Source organism: Diaporthe amygdali, assembly GCF_026229845.1.
Source record: "Diaporthe amygdali strain CAA958 chromosome Unknown NODE_21_length_814164_cov_65_183785, whole genome shotgun sequence".
Taxonomy (NCBI): Eukaryota; Fungi; Ascomycota; class Sordariomycetes; order Diaporthales; family Diaporthaceae; genus Diaporthe; species Diaporthe amygdali.
Window position 1 is genome coordinate 410,032 of NW_026517041.1, and position 18,123 is coordinate 428,154.

General features: G+C 49.7%; 7 protein-coding genes across 7 annotated transcripts; 6 read left to right on the plus strand and 1 right to left on the minus strand.

Annotated features, from left to right (window-relative positions):
* Window positions 1-194: 194 nt before the first annotated feature.
* J7T55_001524 (uncharacterized protein) lies at window positions 195-4,671 on the plus strand (the record flags this gene model as incomplete). The annotated part of the gene is made up of 9 exons (XM_053145628.1): window positions 195-252; window positions 328-528; window positions 591-1,244; window positions 1,306-1,529; window positions 1,594-1,667; window positions 1,721-2,501; window positions 2,560-3,073; window positions 3,142-3,256; window positions 3,315-4,671. 9 exons carry the CDS (start codon window positions 195-197, stop codon window positions 4,669-4,671), a joined length of 3,978 nt encoding a protein of 1,325 aa, XP_052991785.1.
* Window positions 4,672-5,326: 655 nt separating this feature from the next.
* J7T55_001525 (alcohol dehydrogenase) lies at window positions 5,327-6,616 on the plus strand (the record flags this gene model as incomplete). Its single annotated transcript, XM_053145629.1, has 4 exons — window positions 5,327-5,403; window positions 5,544-5,659; window positions 5,721-5,891; window positions 6,141-6,616. The coding sequence occupies 4 exons, from the start codon at window positions 5,327-5,329 to the stop codon at window positions 6,614-6,616; spliced, it is 840 nt and encodes a 279-aa protein (XP_052991786.1).
* Window positions 6,617-7,786: 1,170 nt separating this feature from the next.
* On the plus strand, window positions 7,787-9,559 carry J7T55_001526 (uncharacterized protein; the record flags this gene model as incomplete). The annotated part of the gene is made up of 1 exon (XM_053145630.1): window positions 7,787-9,559. The coding sequence occupies one exon, from the start codon at window positions 7,787-7,789 to the stop codon at window positions 9,557-9,559; it is 1,773 nt and encodes a 590-aa protein (XP_052991787.1).
* A 1,986-nt stretch (window positions 9,560-11,545) lies between these two features.
* J7T55_001527 (uncharacterized protein) lies at window positions 11,546-13,124 on the plus strand (the record flags this gene model as incomplete). The annotated part of the gene is made up of 2 exons (XM_053145631.1): window positions 11,546-12,085; window positions 12,171-13,124. 2 exons carry the CDS (start codon window positions 11,546-11,548, stop codon window positions 13,122-13,124), a joined length of 1,494 nt encoding a protein of 497 aa, XP_052991788.1.
* Window positions 13,125-13,459: 335 nt separating this feature from the next.
* Window positions 13,460-13,949, plus strand: J7T55_001528 (4-carboxymuconolactone decarboxylase; the record flags this gene model as incomplete). The annotated part of the gene is made up of 2 exons (XM_053145632.1): window positions 13,460-13,552; window positions 13,626-13,949. 2 exons carry the CDS (start codon window positions 13,460-13,462, stop codon window positions 13,947-13,949), a joined length of 417 nt encoding a protein of 138 aa, XP_052991789.1.
* A 398-nt stretch (window positions 13,950-14,347) lies between these two features.
* J7T55_001529 (quinone reductase) lies at window positions 14,348-15,442 on the minus strand (the record flags this gene model as incomplete). Its single annotated transcript, XM_053145633.1, has 3 exons — window positions 14,348-14,598; window positions 14,656-14,743; window positions 14,798-15,442. 3 exons carry the CDS (start codon window positions 15,440-15,442, stop codon window positions 14,348-14,350), a joined length of 984 nt encoding a protein of 327 aa, XP_052991790.1.
* Window positions 15,443-16,057: 615 nt separating this feature from the next.
* Window positions 16,058-18,106, plus strand: J7T55_001530 (monooxygenase; the record flags this gene model as incomplete). Its single annotated transcript, XM_053145634.1, has 4 exons — window positions 16,058-16,592; window positions 16,886-17,109; window positions 17,162-17,564; window positions 17,679-18,106. 4 exons carry the CDS (start codon window positions 16,058-16,060, stop codon window positions 18,104-18,106), a joined length of 1,590 nt encoding a protein of 529 aa, XP_052991791.1.
* Window positions 18,107-18,123: the final 17 nt, after the last annotated feature.

The following is an 18,123-nucleotide window of genomic DNA, read 5'->3' on the forward strand; positions in this document are numbered from 1 at the left end:
AGGAGCGCAGCGGCAAAGAGTCTTGGCCACAGATTCCCATGGTCTATGAGGGACTCTGCGATCACATTGAGTACATAAGTGTTTTGCCAAACCTGTGAGCCGTGACTCCATTGTGAACGGGCACCTAACCGTAGTGCCAGCTTAATTCTTATCAACCATACCGATTCGAGGCAGATCGTTCATCCTCAAGCAATATGGGAGACTCAGCTGGTATAGTCTCGGTGCCACCGAAAAGCATCAAATTCGCCATAGGTGCGTGGTTAACAGTCCGAGTTCTCTAGGGAACCGCAACTCACAGGAGGTCAGATCGTGGCGGTACCTTTACAGATGTTTGGGCCTCGGTTCCAGGACAGAAAGATGTCGTCCTCAAGCTTCTTTCAGTCGACCCGGATAACTACGACGATGCGCCCTCCGAAGGAATCCGGAGGGTGTTGGAGATCGTCTCGGGGCGGGAGATCAGTCGTCGAAGTCCCATACCGAAAGATCTCATCCATTCCATACGCATGGGAACGACAGTCGCGACAAATGGTAGTGTGACGGTGCTCAAGCTCCATTATTAAGGCCCATATCTAATGAATACTTTACAACAGCACTGCTCGAGAGAAAAGGAAGGCGTCATGCCTTCATTGTAAGCAAAGGTTTCGGTGATTTGATTGAGATTGGACACCAATCTAGACCAAAGCTGTTTGAACTCGGCATCAGAAAGCCGGAGCTGCTTTACTCGGAGGTTGTCGAGATCTCAGAGCGCATTACTGTGGAGTGCTTCGACGAAGACACGACAAACTCGCGTCCGGCTCCTAAGGAGTCGCCTGGTTTATTCGTCAAGGGTATCACCGGGGACATCCTCCGCATTTTGCAACCCTTGGACGAGGCAGAAGTTACCACAAAGCTCGAGAAGTTGAAGGCGAAAGGGATTGACACTTTGGCGGTCTGTCTCGTGCATTCGTATTTGTATCCCAAGCATGAAGAGAGGGTCGCAGAAATTGCCAAGGGCATGGGCTTCAACCATGTCTCGATCTCTTCAGAGGTTGGAGGAAACATGATAAAAATGATATCACGCGGCAGCTCAGCCTCGGCAGATGCCTACCTGACTCCAGAGATCGTACAGTACGTGGATGGCTTTGCCCGAGGTTTTGACGGCGGCAACCTTGACGGAGTCTCTTGCGAGTTCATGCAGAGCGATGGCGGACTCGTCAGTCACAAGAACTTCAATGGTCTTCGAGGTATCTTGAGTGGTCCTGCAGGTTCGTTGAACTTTTGTCATGGCCACTTTCGGGATTTTACTGATCGCTGAGCCATATCTAGGTGGTGTTGTAGGGCATGCGCGGACTTCTTACGATTGCCAATCTCCCGTTGTCGGTTTTGATATGGGCGGAACATCCACAGACGTCAGCCGGTACGGAGGATCCTTCGAGCTTGTCTTCGAGACTGTCACGGCTGGTGTATCGATCCAAAGTCCTCAGTTGGACATCAACACTGTTGCAGCAGGTGGAGGAAGCATGCTCTTTTGGAAGAACGGAATGTTCAAAGTTGGCCCAGAAGTGCATCTGACCCGAGAACCAGGACGAGTGATTCCATGACTAACTTGCACAGAGTGCTGGAGCACATCCAGGCCCGGCTTCCTATCGCAAAAGCGGCCCACTGACGGTGACCGACGCCAACCTCTTGTCAGTCAAATTCCGAACCTCATGTGGATGAACTTGTGACTGATACCAAGCAGCCTCGGGAGACTGGTCCCCGAATACTTCCCTGCCATATTCGGCCCTGAAGAGAACCTCCCACTTGATTCCAGTATTGTAACACAGAAGTTCAAAGAGATCACAGCGAAGATCAATGCCGACGCGGGGAGATCCATGACACCAGAAGAGGTCGCTCATGGTTTCATTGATGTTGCGAACGAGTCAATGTGCCGTCCAATTCGAGCTCTGACCGAGGCCCGAGGATTTGAGACCGCTCAACACAACCTAGCTACCTTTGGTGGAGCTGGTGGGCAACACGCCTGTGAGATTGCAGCCAAGCTAGGCATTCATCGAGTCGTCATGCACAAATACTCTAGCATTCTATCGGCCTATGGGATGGCTCTTGCAGAGGTCGTACAAGAAGCAAGAGAGCCTAGCTCGGAAACTCTTGGAGAAGACGCGTTAATACGATTGGAGGAGAAGTTTCACCTTCTGAAGCAGCGGGCTTCTGATGGCTTGCTTGCTCAGGGAATCACGACCTCATCTATCGTACACGAGGAGTACTTGAACTTGCGATATCATGGCACCGACACCAATTTCATGATTCTTCGACCCGCGGATGGCGATTGGCTATCTGCACTAGAGAGGGAACATTATCGAGAGCTATCCTTCACTTTCCCTCGGTCAAGGAGAGTTCTGGTTGACGATGTCCGAGTTCGTGGAATCGGGAAGAGCGGGGAGGTCACCAAAGACAGTGACACCTTGATTCAAGAACTAAGCGAACTTTGCTTCCAAGACCAGTCAAAAAACGTGAATATGATGGTAAGAGAAAATCCACGCGAATCTTCCAGAGCATACCAGACAGCTAAGACCTGGACAGAAAGAAGTCTATTTCGCAAATGGCGGGCGACAACAGACCAAAGTATTCCGTCTCGATGACCTGAAGCCTGGAAGCATGATTCCCGGGCCCGCCATCATCATCGACAAGACTCAGACAATCATCGTCGTACCCGGGGCACAAGCCAAGGTTCTCACGTCTCACGTTGTCGTTGACCTAGCCCAAGAAGGATCTCAAGACATTAGTAGCGGCGAGCTGATTGTCGATCCAATCAAACTCAGTATCTTTGGGCACAGGTTTATGGGAATAGCAGAGGAGATGGGCAGGACGCTGCAAAAGACCAGCATCTCGCTGAACATCAAGGAGCGGTTGGACTTCTCATGTGCCATCTTTAGTCCGAATGGTGAGCTGGTGGCCAACGCACCGCATGTGCCAGTGCACCTAGGAAGCATGAGCTACGCGGTAAAGTATCAGCATCAGCTACACCGGGGGAAACTAAGGCCGGGCGATGTGCTTGTTTCAAACCACCCGGAATCCGGAGGGACACACTTGCCAGGTACGACGCTATTTTGTTTTCACTGGCTACCCACTTTCGCACAGCTGCGCTGACAAGGTATTGGGCAGACATAACCGTCATCACACCGGTATTTGATGACGACGCGAGGACAATTTGCTTCTACACTGCATCAAGAGGTCACCACCTCAACATCGGCGGATATAGGGGCAACTCCATGCCGCCGTAAGTCTGGTATTAGCAATTTTGTATTAAGAGGATTAAGCTGATTTTGAGAACCTAGTGACTCTGTAGAGCTCTGGCAAGAGGGCGCCTCAATCAAGTCATTCTTCCTTGTGAGAGATGGCCACTTCGACGAAGAAGGCATCACAGCCATTCTTCTAGAACCGGGCAATTTCCCCGGCTGCAGTGGCTCCAGAAACTTGGGCGACAACCTGTCAGACCTCAAGGCCCAGGTCGCCGCCAACACCAAAGGGAGCAACTTGATCAGGGACTTGATGAAGGAGTACAGCCGCCCAGTCGTTCATTTCTACATGGACAAAATCCAGGAAAACGCCGAGGTGGCTGTTCGAGAATATCTCAAGTCAGCGCACCGACGTTTCGGATCCAAACCTCTGACGGCCACGGATTATCTGGACAACGGCTCGATGATGACGGTTAGAATCAGTATTGACGAGACGGGCTTCGCAACTTTGGACTTTACAGGCACCTCGTGCGAGATGCTTTCCAACATGAACGCTCCACCTGCAATCACGTATTCGGCATTGATCTACACACTGCGCCTCCTCATCGGCTCTGACATTCCCCTAAACCAAGGCTGCTTAGCCCCGACCAAAGTCATCCTCCCAAAGAACACCTTCCTCAACCCTTCTAGCAAGGCCGCAGTCTGTTGCGGGAACACTCTCACCTCACAACGACTCGTGGACCTCCTGCTCAAAGCCTTCCAGGCCGCGGCCGCCTCGCAGGGCTGCATGAACTGCTTCGGATTCTTTGGTAACTGCCTTGAGCCAGGCGCTAAGGAAGACGAAGGTAATGAGGCCGACGATAGCAGTGGGTTCGCCTTTGGCTACGGCGAGACCATCTGCGGTGGCGAAGGCGCGGGGCCGACCTGGCACGGCGCCTCGGGCGTTCAGGTGCACATGACCAACACACGGACCACAGACATCGAGATCATCGAGAAGCGCTACCCCGTGCTGCTGCGCGAATTCTCCATCCGCAAGGGCAGCGGCGGCAAAGGGCGCTTCAACGGCGGCTGCGGTGTCGTGCGCGACTGGGAGTGTCGTTACCCGCTGACGTTCGGCATCATCTCTGAGCGGAGGGTCCACCAGCCGTTCGGAATGGACGGTGGAGAACCCGGGGAGAGCGGCGCCAACTATTGGGTGCAGAAGTTGGAAGATGGTAGCGAGAGATGGGTTAACATTGGGTCGAGAGGCCAGATCAACATGAAGACTGGTGACCGTTGTGTGATCCACACGCCTGGAGGGGGTGGCTGGGGAGTGCCTTGCGATGAGGCAGCGTCCTCGACCGACTTGAACAAGATAGTAAAGGACACCGACGGCCCTCTGCACGTAAAGTCCGCTTATCCGCGCGCAGCTGGAAGCTTTCATAATTTCTCTGCAGCTCAGGAGGCGTCGTCTTAGGCCTGTAAGCCGAGGGACGGTTCGGAGCTTAAAGAAAGCAGTTGGGTACTAGAATTAGAGGAGTGCCCGACATCAATGCCTCATGAGGCCGGCCACCCATCTGGCTAGATTTATCGTTTCACAACTTCTCAGGCGCTCCGACCAAACTTGACCTGTACAAACCCAAACAATATCATGGCCATCATAGAGGCAGGGCAATTGTACAACCAGAGCACGACACCACAACGAAACGACGCCACCACCTAGAACGGTCTAGTACATAACCTATTGCTAGCAGCTGGATTAGTAGCTGGACAACCAGCACATTTCTGGTGTCGTACATTCTTGGACCTTTTGATTCCTTATCACAACTTTTACAGTCTCATTAAGTACCAGTACCTGCAAGCGTCCTCGATCACAGAATGTTGCGCTGATGTGGCTCCTTTGCGTCACAGGCGAGGAACTCACGTTTGGTGAATTTAGTTTCCGCTTCCGCTCCTCTTCCGGTCCGGCTCAATCATTCCTCCGACTGCAATTGCTAGCGGAACCCGCTAAAATTGAAAGAGACCGTGTTTAATACAATTGCCTAGAAACCCCATACCCTACAAGGGAAATGTTGGCTCGTGTCTAAATGCAAAAATGGCCTTATCAATGTTAGCAATCACAGCACCTAGTTATGTCGAACCTTCAGGGTACCAGCTCTCCACACTCGCTCGACCTGTCGTCTCCGATCGGACAGACGTCCTGTTTCGGGTGCGCGCGGCAAGCATCAATCCTGTTGATGTGAAGAAAGCGGCAGGAGTATTCAAACTTGCAGTAAAGGATAGGTTCGTCCAGCATTCCGTCCCTGAGGCTCTTTCGCAACCTTCTTGAGCTCAGCTATTTCTATATAGCTTCCCTTATCAGATTGGCTACGATTGCTCTGGGGTCGTGACCCAGGTTGGTGAGGATGCGAGTGACATCAAAGTTGGTGACGAAGTATATGCCCGGCTACCAGAAGCTGATCGAGGTAAACATCTACCTTGACTGCGCTGGCTTAGAATGGCGATACTGATCTATTATCTGCCCAGGATCGTGGAGTGAATATGCAAAATGTCCCGAACGTTATGTCGCGCTGAAGCCTAAGAACCTCTCATTCGAAGATGCTGCATCACTGCCTCTAGCCGGCATGACCGCCTTGCAAACCTTGAGTCGATATCAAGGGTCATTATCAGGCAAGACCGTGTTCATTCCAGCTGGCTGTAAGTATTGTTGAGCAGTGTTTATGCGAAGAGACCACTAATAATGCCTAAAAAGTGAGTGGCACGGGAGCATACGCGTGCCAGCTAGCAAAAAAGGTTTTCCACGCGGACAAGTCATCACCACTGTATCAACGTCAAAAATAGACCAAGTCCCAAAGCTATTGGGAGAAGGGACAGTCGATCTAGGTATTTATTTGGCAATAAACCTTTTTTTTGGTGTTCTTTCTAATATGTAACCGAAATCTCTAGTGATTGATTATACCAAGCAAGATCCGTTGCAGATCATCCCACGCGGGTCTGTTCACTTTGTTTTGGACACTACTGGGGAAGCCATGTCTTTTCTTCCCCTCATGGCCTCACCAGATGGTCTTATTGTCTCTATCGCGACGCAACCATCTGGCACTCAACTTCAGCAGTCCAGCGTGATGAAGAGACCTGATAGTCCGCGGCTGCCGTGGTTTGGACACTTGGTCTTGGACATATTGGACAAATATCGCAGAACACGAGCTAAGTGGTGGGGCGTAGCATACGAATACTTGTTTCTTGATCCTAACGCGAAGGATCTAGTGATACTGGCTAGACATGTGGAGGAGGGAAATGTCATCCCAATAGTCGGGTGCACAGTGGACCTGAAGAATATTGAAGATATGAAGGAGGCATGTGGAACAGTGTACAATGGGAAAGGAGGGCTGGGAAAGACGGTGATCAAGGTCGCTTCGGCCTAAAACAACGCACTGAAGAGAGATTCTGCCGAATCCCCTGGTCCCTCGTCCAGGAACTATGTACCTGGTGCACAACCCATATCACCCACCGCATTGTTCCGACCTTTCGATAATAAGTATTGTTCCTGGGCCAAAGGTTACACCTGCCCCCAAAAAGAAACCTGAGCTGTACATGCCCTTTGTAACAATGCAGGAGGCCGTACTGGAACTTTGGTAAAATAGCCGGATACACGAGATACGTGCAAATGAGAATTTTGCGGTTCTCTGCGAGCTCTGGGAACAATTCAAATTCGTTTCATCTGTGTAAGCTTCAACCCGGGCCCGATCAGGGCGGAGGGGTCTGGGTAAGTGAATGGAAAAGCTAAAAACACGTACATCAGGCACTGTAATACTTGAAAGCTATAACAAAAGCCCTGCCATATACACTCTGCCAGCAAAGGCTTACCAATCGGAGTCATTCCAGTGCTATCCCGCTGTGATGTCTCATTTTTACTCGGGAGCTGTGAAAACCTTTACAACGGTCCTGTTTGCTTAAGCTTTGATATGGTAGGTTGTGTGGGGCAGTTTGCTCCTGTCACAAAAGAATGGTAACGAGTGACAAAGAAAAGCTTTTGTGTCAGGAAGACAAACGGCTCACGGTAGATTCCGAGATCCCAGCATCGTCACCGCCTGTGAACTGCTTAGCTCATTGGGACGCCACAGCTCAGGGCTATTTTTTATGTAAAGATCACCACTTCACAGTTGAGAAGTGCCCGACTTGTCTTCCGCAATCTTTCGACCTGCTTTCACCTTCATTTACAAAAGATGTCCAAATTTGGATCTGGCAAGGTTTCTTGTCATCAATTCATCGACCAGATTCTGGATCTCGAAGTCCCTAGTTCACTTCATCTCTCGCCAGATGGACGCTCAGTAATCTATGCCACGGCTCGCAAATATAACAACAAAACCGGGGATCATTTTACGCAGTCGATTTGGGTAGCATCAACGGGGCTTCCAGGATCATCATGCCGACTTACCGACGGTTTTCACGACCGTTCGCCGGAGTGGTCACCGTGTGGTACATACATCACGTTTTTAACTGACCGGGAGACTCGAGGTACTTCTTGTGGTTTATATCGTCTAGACCGTAATTCGAACCTGGTGCGTGAGCTCGGCCGGCCTCGACCTATATGGATGGATGACCAGATAGAACGAGTTTCGAAGTGTGGAATCAGTCCCGACGGAGTGCACGTTGCTCTCCTTTGCATACCTCGAGATCTACGCAGCGACGAACCACAGGTTTGGGGTCACAATTGGAATTACAGCCGTCTATATCTATTTCATATTCACACAGGCGCCGTGACTCACTTGGTCGACGGGGAGTCCCATGTGACGGACTTTGCTTGGGACGACCACGGAACGAAAATTGTTGCGATCACACACCGGACTCCACACATAGAAAGCGTGTACCTCCACGGTTCAAAAATCATCATCTTTACGCTTCAAGAGCAGTTGAATTCTTCGATCAAGAGAGGAAGTGTCGAGATGACTTGGTCGTTTCCAGGAGAGATCATATGTGTGTTGTGGTCCCTCAATACAATACACATCATTGCGCGCAACCAGATGAACTTCAGTGCTTCGGGGCAGTGCGTCTACTTGTTGCCCATTGAAAAAGGCGTGGAGGTCATGCCTAAAGACACCGATTTGCAACTAGCACCAATCAAGAAGAGCACTACATATGGCTCAGATTGCTGTCCTGTTCGGCTTCTGAAGCTGAAAAATGATGTGGTGGTTCATGTGCAGCGAGGACTGGAAGACCAACTTCGATCATTGAGAGATGGGAAAATCATCTTCACCCACAAGAAGAGAATTGTCGCCTTCGACGTCGTCGTTCCGAGCCCTCGATCGCAAGATCGCCTGGAGATCTATAAATCGGAGCTAGTTCTGGCCACCGCCCACGGCGACGTCAACAATCCCACAGAAGTTTTCTCTATGTCTTTTAATGAAACTGATGACGCTGCTATCGTCCAGGCACAGTTGTCAGATCATGGGGCCAATTTCAAGGCGAAATTCAACTACTTGTCGAGTCATCGGGCTGTCAATTGTGTCTTTCTGAAGTGTCCCAGTCTTGACTGCACAGAATCTCTCGAAGGAGTATATTATGTCCCCGGCCAGCCTTGGAAACCAGCATCTGAGATCAGTTCGAAGCCAGCCAAGCCGTTTTCCACGATTGTTCTGCTCCATGGAGGACCATACAGTCGCATAACTGACGCATTCGATATTTGGAATCCTTTCCACATCTTGACACCGGCTCTCTTGCAACAAGGTTATGGAATCCTGTGGCCAAATTACCGTGGAAGCAGCGGTAGAGGTCAAAAGTTCGCCAGCTACGCTGCTGGTGGGATGGGTACATTTGATGAGTCAGACATTGTAGCAATGACCCAACATGTGGTCGTTGAGGGCTATGCTGATGAACAACGACTTCTCGTTGCCGGCTGGTCTCAGGGTGGGTACCTCACCTACCTGTCGGCCATGCGCAATGGTTTGCATGGTTTTGGATGGAAGTTCAAAGCAGCGATTGCAGGTGCAGGTATCACTGACTGGGATAGCTTGACATTGAGCTCCGATCTGGGATATTCGCAGGCTATCCTGGCCGGGGGGGCGCCTTGGTCAAGTCTGGACAAGGGTGTGACGACCTCACGATCTGGTTCCGCTCTGTGGGAATTTCTGTCGGCTGTTAAGAATCCCACAGGGAACAGAATACCTCCGATAATGATATTGCATGGCGAAAGCGACGAACGGGTACCAATCTCACAGGCACAGGGGATGAGAAGGGCGTTAGATGGAGCTGGTCTCCCATTTGAATTCGTTCCTTATCCGGGAGAAGGCAACCATTTTACCCAGCGAAGACATATTGTGGATATGATGGCTCGGATACTAGGGTTTCTGGAATACCACCTACGGTGAAAAACTACTGCATCCAGTTGCTGTCATCTCTTACCTTTGGTACGTCTTCGATGTTGTTTGATGAGGAGGATGCGGAAAGGCGCGAAAGACGCGAAGCGCTACATTCTCAATCTCGGGTCCTCTGATAAGATAGCAACGCACAACGATCAACCAGTTAGATCATGAGCAAGTGACTGGGTAGGCCAAAGGCAAACTTGACCTCATGGAGTATGTAACGGTGGCTCTCACCCGCTCCGATGTCAAGCAACGCAAGGGCCATAATTAACTAGGGACCAATTAACAACATCAATCTTATTACAGGATAACTCTCCCTCCCGCATCATAAATCATATAGTCGTTAGGCTTAGGAATATTGATAGTACTTTGAGGTCTAAGAGAGAAATAGAGGAGTTACTTAGCAACTAGATGATACAAAAGGGAATCAGGGAAGCTCAGAGCCAACATCAGCAAAGGCAGAATTAGCTTACATCGCAATACCTAAGCTTATACAACCATCCCTTAGGCATCTGGTCGTCATCTAGGTAGTCCCTGATACCAAAGGAGGCCTCTCCTTCAACTGCCCAAACCTCTTCATCCCCTTCAGGGACTTTGCCTCCCTCCTCATAATAGCGGATTAGTGCCTCAAAATTAGCACGATGGTCTGAAAGATAATTCTTCTTAATCATGCGTCTATACCCTGCGATCCTGCCTTCTCGTGTATTCCACAGCGGCCGGCAGGGCGGTGATTGCGCAGATGAGACTGAAGCTGAATCTGTCATCTCTTGGGGCAATGACAAGGCTGAGTCCACAGATTCTTTGCTACCGTTTTCGAACGCCGCGTTAGGCGAAGTGATAGATCGAGTTGCAACTCTTTCGACAATGTGATTAGCCTTATCACTCTGGGATGTATTGCTCTGTTCATTGGTCATTTTTGGATGAAGTGGGTGACTGGTGTGTGTATTGTATAAGAACAGATGAAGCAAAGGAAGTGTCGTTGAGTGTCACAACGAGAGATGTACCCAGGATAGAGTGTTGAAGTTGCCATTATTTAAAGCAGAGACAATAGCGGGGCGCCTGATAAAATTAGCCGTTAGGGCTGTGGCCTGCAACGCTGCTGCCTGTAAGCATCAATTACACATGCACACAACTGTATCACAGCTTTATGAACCAATACCACATGAGTGAAATGTCAAAGTGAAGGGTGGAGAATTCCCTTCGTAAGCTTCCTCGGATGGCATTCAGATCAATTTTACTTTTGCCCTTAGACTCCTCGGGCTGTAGTCGATCTCTCTTGGTTGTATGCTGCTCAATGGCCTCGTTGGTCCATGCACCCCGCAAACCCGGTGCTTCCGGGGAGCCTCGGCTTGACCCCCGGCCCCCACACAGTCTGTGCCCCATCAAAAGCCTTTCTGCCCCACATCACAAACACGATTAGTTGGGATCGGAGCTGATGCTTAGACACTATCGCAATCTCGTGCCTTTTCTAGGAACGTTGCAAACACGTCCATGCCGTCACTTTCGACACGATGGAAAGAGAAAGACCTCGTCGGTCTTTGAGAGATCGGGCTAACATTGTTTGCGTTGAATGTCACTCCCGCAAAGTAAGCCGTCTCACTCAAAGGTACAGAGCCAGACCAGCGAAAAAGAAGTATGAAATTAATAACATCGAAAACCTACCTAGGTCAAATGTGACTTGCAGATCAGCCCAGACAAAACCTGTCGTAACTGTCGACGTGCCAAAGTGGCATGCGTGTACGTCTCTCAAGCACGTTTCTGCCTTTCTGATAGGAGCTGACCGGAGTAAGCGCTCGTGATGGAGTCCGGAAGAGGCGCGTACGGGGATCTGACCAGAACCTCGCTGATGTGCGAACGCCGTCTTCGATGCCTACTACAGAGCGCCTCGGTAGTGTGAGAGGAGAAGCCACTGGGAAAAGTCCTGCGAGAGAAAGCAGCTTTCGCCAGCATATGGTGTGGAGACCGAGCAGCTTCATTGATCAAGGCTCCATTATGTACGATCCGGCCAAGACGCCGCCCACTTTCGTGCAAGACAATCTCGCTTCCGGGAACATCGATACAAAGGAGGCGATCTTGAGGGTCACAGGAGCCAACGTTCTCCCTCAACCCATTCTTCTTCAGGCTCTCAAGGATTCATTCTTTGAGCATGTTCATCCGTTATACTATTCGGTTATTGATCGTGAAGACGTCTCCGGTCCAAATGCCTCAATACTTGTACAACAAGCAGTCTCTCTAGCAGGCAGCCTCATGCGACACGGTCAGGATAACATGAGTCTGGCGGAGATGCAATACGAGAAAGTCAAGACACTGGTCCACGTCGGCTTCGAGCCTGACCAATTGACAGTGTTGAAAGCTTTGTGCCTACTCTCATGCTGGAGTCCATCTTCCCCATATCTTGTCACTCTCGATGGGCCGTGGCACTGGACAGGCGTCGCGTCACGCATGGCTCTCCAGCTGGGTCTTCAGAAGCAGTCGACGTACGCTGACCGTGAGAATGCAGGATGCTTACGACGAATATTCTGGCATCTTCAGGTTTGTGTCCTCGTCCCTCAGGTCCGGTCCTAGAGCCAACATTTATCACCGTGGTAACGAGGAACCCTGAACTGATTCGCTTTAGACCAGTGAACTTCTCATGGCTGCTTGTTGGGGACGCCCCCTATTCATCAGGCCTGAAGACACCGATGTGGAGCCGCTCACAGAGGAAGACTTCGAAGTCCAAGACTTCGGCGCTATAGCATCTACATATATGACGAAGCTCATACGGATCATTGGGAAGATTACTCAATTGAAAACCAAAAAAAGCGGGCCGACAGAAGAAGATGTTAAGGCTGTTGTCACGTCACTATGCGATTGGGTCACTGACCTGCCCGACGAACTGCGGCTTTTCAGCTCAGAAGGTGCCAAAAGGCCGTTCAACCAACACCGAGCTGAGGCTTTGATCTTTTATCTTGTCTCCATCGTCCTCGTTCAAACGATAAGCAAAAACACTCACTCACACTGGCGGACATCCGCAGCGTCATTTCTTGCTGCCTCCTGTGCGGCCCGACTCTACGACGAAATTCGGTGCAGAGAGCGTGTTGTACACCTGATTCACTTCCACGCTTTTCTTGTTCTGGTGGTCGGTGTTGTCTTGGTCTCTCACCAGCCCCAATCGCAAGAGAAAGAAAGGATACGTGACAGAGACATGGATGTTGTTCACTCGGTTCTAGAGGGAATGAGTGTCAAATATGGAGGGGCTCGGGCTATCTTGAAAAAGTTTCAAGAAATACACCGAGAGCCTGTGGGCGGACGAGTTGACGAGCCTTCCATCACCAGGAATGAGACCACGAGCTCCCAGGCGTCATCCACGGCGAAAATTGTGCAGGATCACATCGGCGACCTTTTCCTTTTCCCGGTAGATTTCTGTGAAAATATGGACATATTAGCACACGAGAATAACTCTACAGAAGAAGGAATCCTGCAAGACGACGCTCTCACAGACTTTGGGCGCTGGGAAAACTTTGACGACATATCGTCCTTCATGGACGTGCTCGGCATGGACTTTACTAGCTTGGACGGAATCAGCGGATGAACGGAAAGTAAATTTCTTCTAGCGCCCAGGAGATTTTGTGTTCTGTGCACGAATTTGTTGGTGGGTGATGCCAACACCAGAAAGCGAGTTTTGCACGAGTTTTGCATTTCGGCACTTCGGCATTCGGTACTCGAACCCCGACTCTGTTACTTCTAGGTGCCAGTTCCAATCTGGAGTAGTCTGCAAATAAGTCATATAAGACTTGGTGAGATATGCGTACTTCGTGAAATAGCCAGAGCTTTCCTTGCAACTCAAGACGAAGCCAGTGTCCTTCTGTACTTTGAAAAACCCCGTATCTCGCCCCATATATCATCTTTTCAAATCTAAGTCACATCATGTCGTCCCCCTCGGAAAAAATGATACAAGGTGCCCAGATGGCACAATCATTCTTAGGGCCCAACTTGTTGAGCGCAATTCAAGAGCAAGCAGTAAGTCGATAGCTATTGAGAAGGTTGACTTCCGCGAGAGCACACAAATATGACACTAACGTCTTTGCAAAAGCGCGATGATCTACCGAGCAAGATCAGTGCCGAGTACATCGCCGAAGTTTGCTTCTCTAGTTATGCTCGCCCGGGACTCGAGCTAAAGGAGAGGTCCTTCATGAACATTGCCATGATGATTGCGCTCAACCGAACTCCGGAATTACGCATTCACATCACAGCGGCGCTCCATCTGGGGCTGTCGGAGGAGCAGGTTGTGGAGGCTTGCCGACATGCAATGATATACTGCGGGGTGCCGGCTGGTAGAGAAGCTCTATCTGTTGCGAGTGATATCTTCCACGAAATGAAGAATTCTACAAAGCAGGAGACGGCGAAAATGTCCTGATTATAAATGTTTTTTCCGGTCACATAATCTGAAAATCTCTGGTTGAAGCCACATCAACAAAACCATGTTCGTGAGACTACCACCGAATGAAATTGATGCCTGGAATCAAACATGATTTGTTCATCTCCTGTCATGGAGTTTAGATAAGTCCACATGGCTGAGAAGGTGATTATACTACTGAACTCTCTTCCGCCAAACCCGTCTAGAGACGACACCACACTCCAAAGGAATCCTAAACGTATCAGAGTTGGTTGAGTGTTGCTAAGAAACAAGGTACAGACGTCGTGTTCTCTTAGTTGAAAGACGCTAATGAAGATAATGTTGCTATTGTACGAACCTGGACAAACTACTGGCTGATTCCGAGGATCATGGGAAATACGGCAGATATTTTTCAGGTCTCAAAGCTTCATTAGAAGTTTTCCGGTTGACCGCCGTTCTTCCATATCCTTGTGAGCTTGAGCGATTTCTTCAAGACCGTACACCTGAGAGACGTTCACCTTGAGTTGGCCACGTAGCTGTCGCATCAAGATTCCCTGCGCGTACTGATCCAGCTCTTCTCGAGTCGTGATGTAATTTGACAAGGTTGGTTGAATTACAGAAACGTTGCCTCTCCTGATCTTGCTCAGATCGAGCGGTGGAACAGGTCCGCCTGCAAAGAAGTCAGCTGAAATTGATTTAAAGACACAAATTCGACTTGAGAGCTTACTTGAACTTCCATAAAAAACAACCTTGCCCTTTCTTCGAGTCACCTGAATACTTCCTTGCCAAGTATCCTTTCCAATGCCGTCGTAAACCTATAGTCGGTCTTAGTTAATACAACGGAAAGATCTAGGAGGCAGAATGATTACCGCGTTGACGCCATTGCCGCCAGTCAGCTCCAATACTTGCTCAACCCAAGTCGGTTTTGACGCATCTTTGTAGTCGATGACGTGAGTTGCGCCATGACCCTTGACCAACGTGCACTTTTCTGATCCTCCTGCCGTGGCGATGACGGTGACCCCCTCATCTTTCAGCAGCTGACATAAGATGGACCCAACACCACCAGCCGCTGCATGCACCAGAACGGTATCACCTTTCTTTGCAGGATAGGCTTCCTGCATCAAGCTAAGTGCAGTCATGCCGGCCAGATGGCCTGCTACTGCGTCCTGGTCCGATATTCCATCCGGAATGCTGGATATCTGCCCGGCATTTACCGCGGTGTACTCGGCATACCCACTGTTACCGATCCATACCACACGATCTCCTGGCTTGAGCTCGAGAGGATTGAATCCCGCCACAGATACAACAGTGCCAGCTCCCTCCTGCCCGAGAATGAGAGGGTATCCGGATGCGGACGGATAATGGCCGGTGCGAAGGTAAATGTCGACAAAGTTAATGCCAGCGAAATTGTTTTTAACCAAAATCTGGCCATCTTCAAGTATAGGAAGGCGATGGGATTCAGAAAACTCCAGTTTATTTCTGTCGCCAACTGACTGTAAGATGACGGCGTTCATTGTTTCGGGTGGTGTTTGTGGGGCCTTCATTTTCAATGTCTTGAGCCTGACGCTCTATACCTAGCAACTCAGCGCATGTCAAGGAGAAAACTTGATCTTGGATGCATTTGGGAATCATGGGATTGAATTAGATATCAGCTTATTTGGTACGATTCCCATTCGAATTAGTGTTCATCGAATCGTACAAGAGATTGACTTGGCATCATTGGCGAGTTTGAACTTGAGTGCCGAACACTTCCCGCCGAGTACCGAGCTGTGTAGTGCCGTCTGCCGACCGCCTCCACACAAACAATTCGTCTCGGTCCCCGGCAAGCTCGCTATTCGGCACAAAGCGCTTACCAGCGCTTTCCTCTGATTGTTGTGATGGCTTCCTCTGGCTTTGATTGCTTGCACTGGATATTGGAGCATTCCGGCGCATCTGAAGCATTGCCCAGGATCGGATAATGCAGGTATCTGACACGCTGATGGATAAAAGAGTTAGTATGTCTTTCAATAAAAGACCGAGATCTCTTCTACATAGCACATTGCAAAGGCACGCGCAATTCCTTTGGCCCTTGTCAATCTGCATTAAGAGTGCCCGTCTACAGAACTGATATCCCGCAACTAAAGACCGAAATGACATCGGCGCGCTTGACCCAACTTAAAAAACACCTAGGAGGCGGGGGCTCACAGGTACCAGATGTCGAAGGACCAACCCCGTACAAGGTCATCGAACAACCACTGGGCACGGCCAAGAAAATTCGCATCATCACGATAGGCGGGGGAGCTAGTGGTTTAAACATGATTCGGACCTTGCGTAAACAGCTCACCGATTACGAGCATGTGGTATACGAAAAGAATCCAGAGGTTGGGGGTACGTGGTACGAGAATCGCTATCCTGGCTGCAAATGCGACCTACCATCGCATAATTACCAATTCTCCTGGAAGCCAAACAAGGAATGGAGCAGCTTCCTGTCCCCTGCTGAAGAAATCCAGGCTTACCTCTGCCGGTTGTGCGATGACGAAGGCCTTCGCAGTCAGATCAAAACTAATCGTCTCGTGACTGGAGCGTATTGGGACGAAGGCCCCGGACTTTGGACCGTTAGAATCAAGAATTTGCATGATAATACGGAACTGGAAAGGCAATGTGATTTCCTTCTGAATGCAAGCGGTATTCTGAAGTATGTACACCTTCGTTTCAACCGCATGCCTGGCTAACTATGAGCTTTCTCAAGCAACTGGAAGTGGCCCGATATCCCAGGCCTGCACGACTTTGCTGGACCCATTCTTCACAGTGCCAATTGGGATAAAACCTTTGACTGGACAGGAAAAAGAGTAGCGGTAATAGGTAATGGCTCATCTGGAGTTCAAATAGTTCCCGCAATACAAAAGCGTATGGATGACTCTACTCTTTCTGAACAATTCTGCTAACATCTCGGAACACGGCTAATTGGATACGCGAAGGTGCACGAGAATTGGTCCACTTCATCCGTGGGCCAACGTGGATCGTGCCGCCACGAGTTCAGGTGCTGTCAGCCAGCAAAGCAAAGCATATCATGGAGCAGATCCAGCTGGATGAAGATGAAAGATTCACTTCTGCCCAGATCGAGAGATTCAAATCCGACCCTGAGCTTTACAGGTTATTTGTAAAAGCTATAGAGGAACAAGTCAACAGCAATTTCTCTATTGTTAGTCGTTCCATGTTGCTTTCACTCTGGCATTCAACTGACCATCCCATAGATCTTGAAAGATTCGGAGACTCATAAAGAGGCCACGCAGGCCGTCACCCATTATATGCGCTCTGCGCTGAACAATGATGAGAAGCTCATGAACGTCCTTATCCCTTCCTTTCCCCTAAGCTGTCGTCGAATGACTCCAGGTATCGATTATTTAGAGTCCTTGACGACGCCCAATGCGAGAGTCGTAACAGAAAGCATCGCACGTGTGGTTCCAGACGGACTGGTGTTGGACTCCGGAGAACATATTGTGGTCGACGCTGTCGTCTGTGCTACCGGATTTGATGTCTCATTCCGTCCTCGATTTCCGATTGTGGGGCGAGGGGGAAATCTTGAGGACGTGTGGGCTAGGAATTTGCCCAAAGCTTATATGTCTTGTGCAGTTCCTGACATGCCAAATTACTTTGGTAAGTTATCGAAATGTGTTGATTAAAAACATTGTATCCTTATGATGCCATGAAGACCATCAATCCCTCTGCTTTGGGCAAGTCCCGTTTTCACTTGACTAATTAGACTTCCAGTCTTTCTCGGCCCCAACGCCCCGATTGGACATGGCAGCGTATTTACGATAGCCGAGCTGCTCGCGAAGTACATTGCCGGTATCATAAAGAAATGCCAGACTGAGGGTATTCGCTCTATTTCTCCTAGCCTAGATGCCGTCAACGAGTTGCATGAGCATACACAGGCTTTCATGCCACGAACGGCCTGGGCGGGAACCTGCAGGTCTTGGTACAAAGGCGATACAGAAAGCGGACCGATTACAGCACTTCATCCCGGAAGTAGAATTCATTTTTTCCATATGTTGAACCACTTCAGGGGCGAGGATTGGGATTACGTTTATGAGAAGAAGGGAAATCGCTTTACTTACCTTGGCAATGGCTTATCAACCATTGAACTTGACGGGTCAGATTCAACGTGGTATTTGGACAATATGGACAGCGGCATCTAGACACAACCGATCAATAT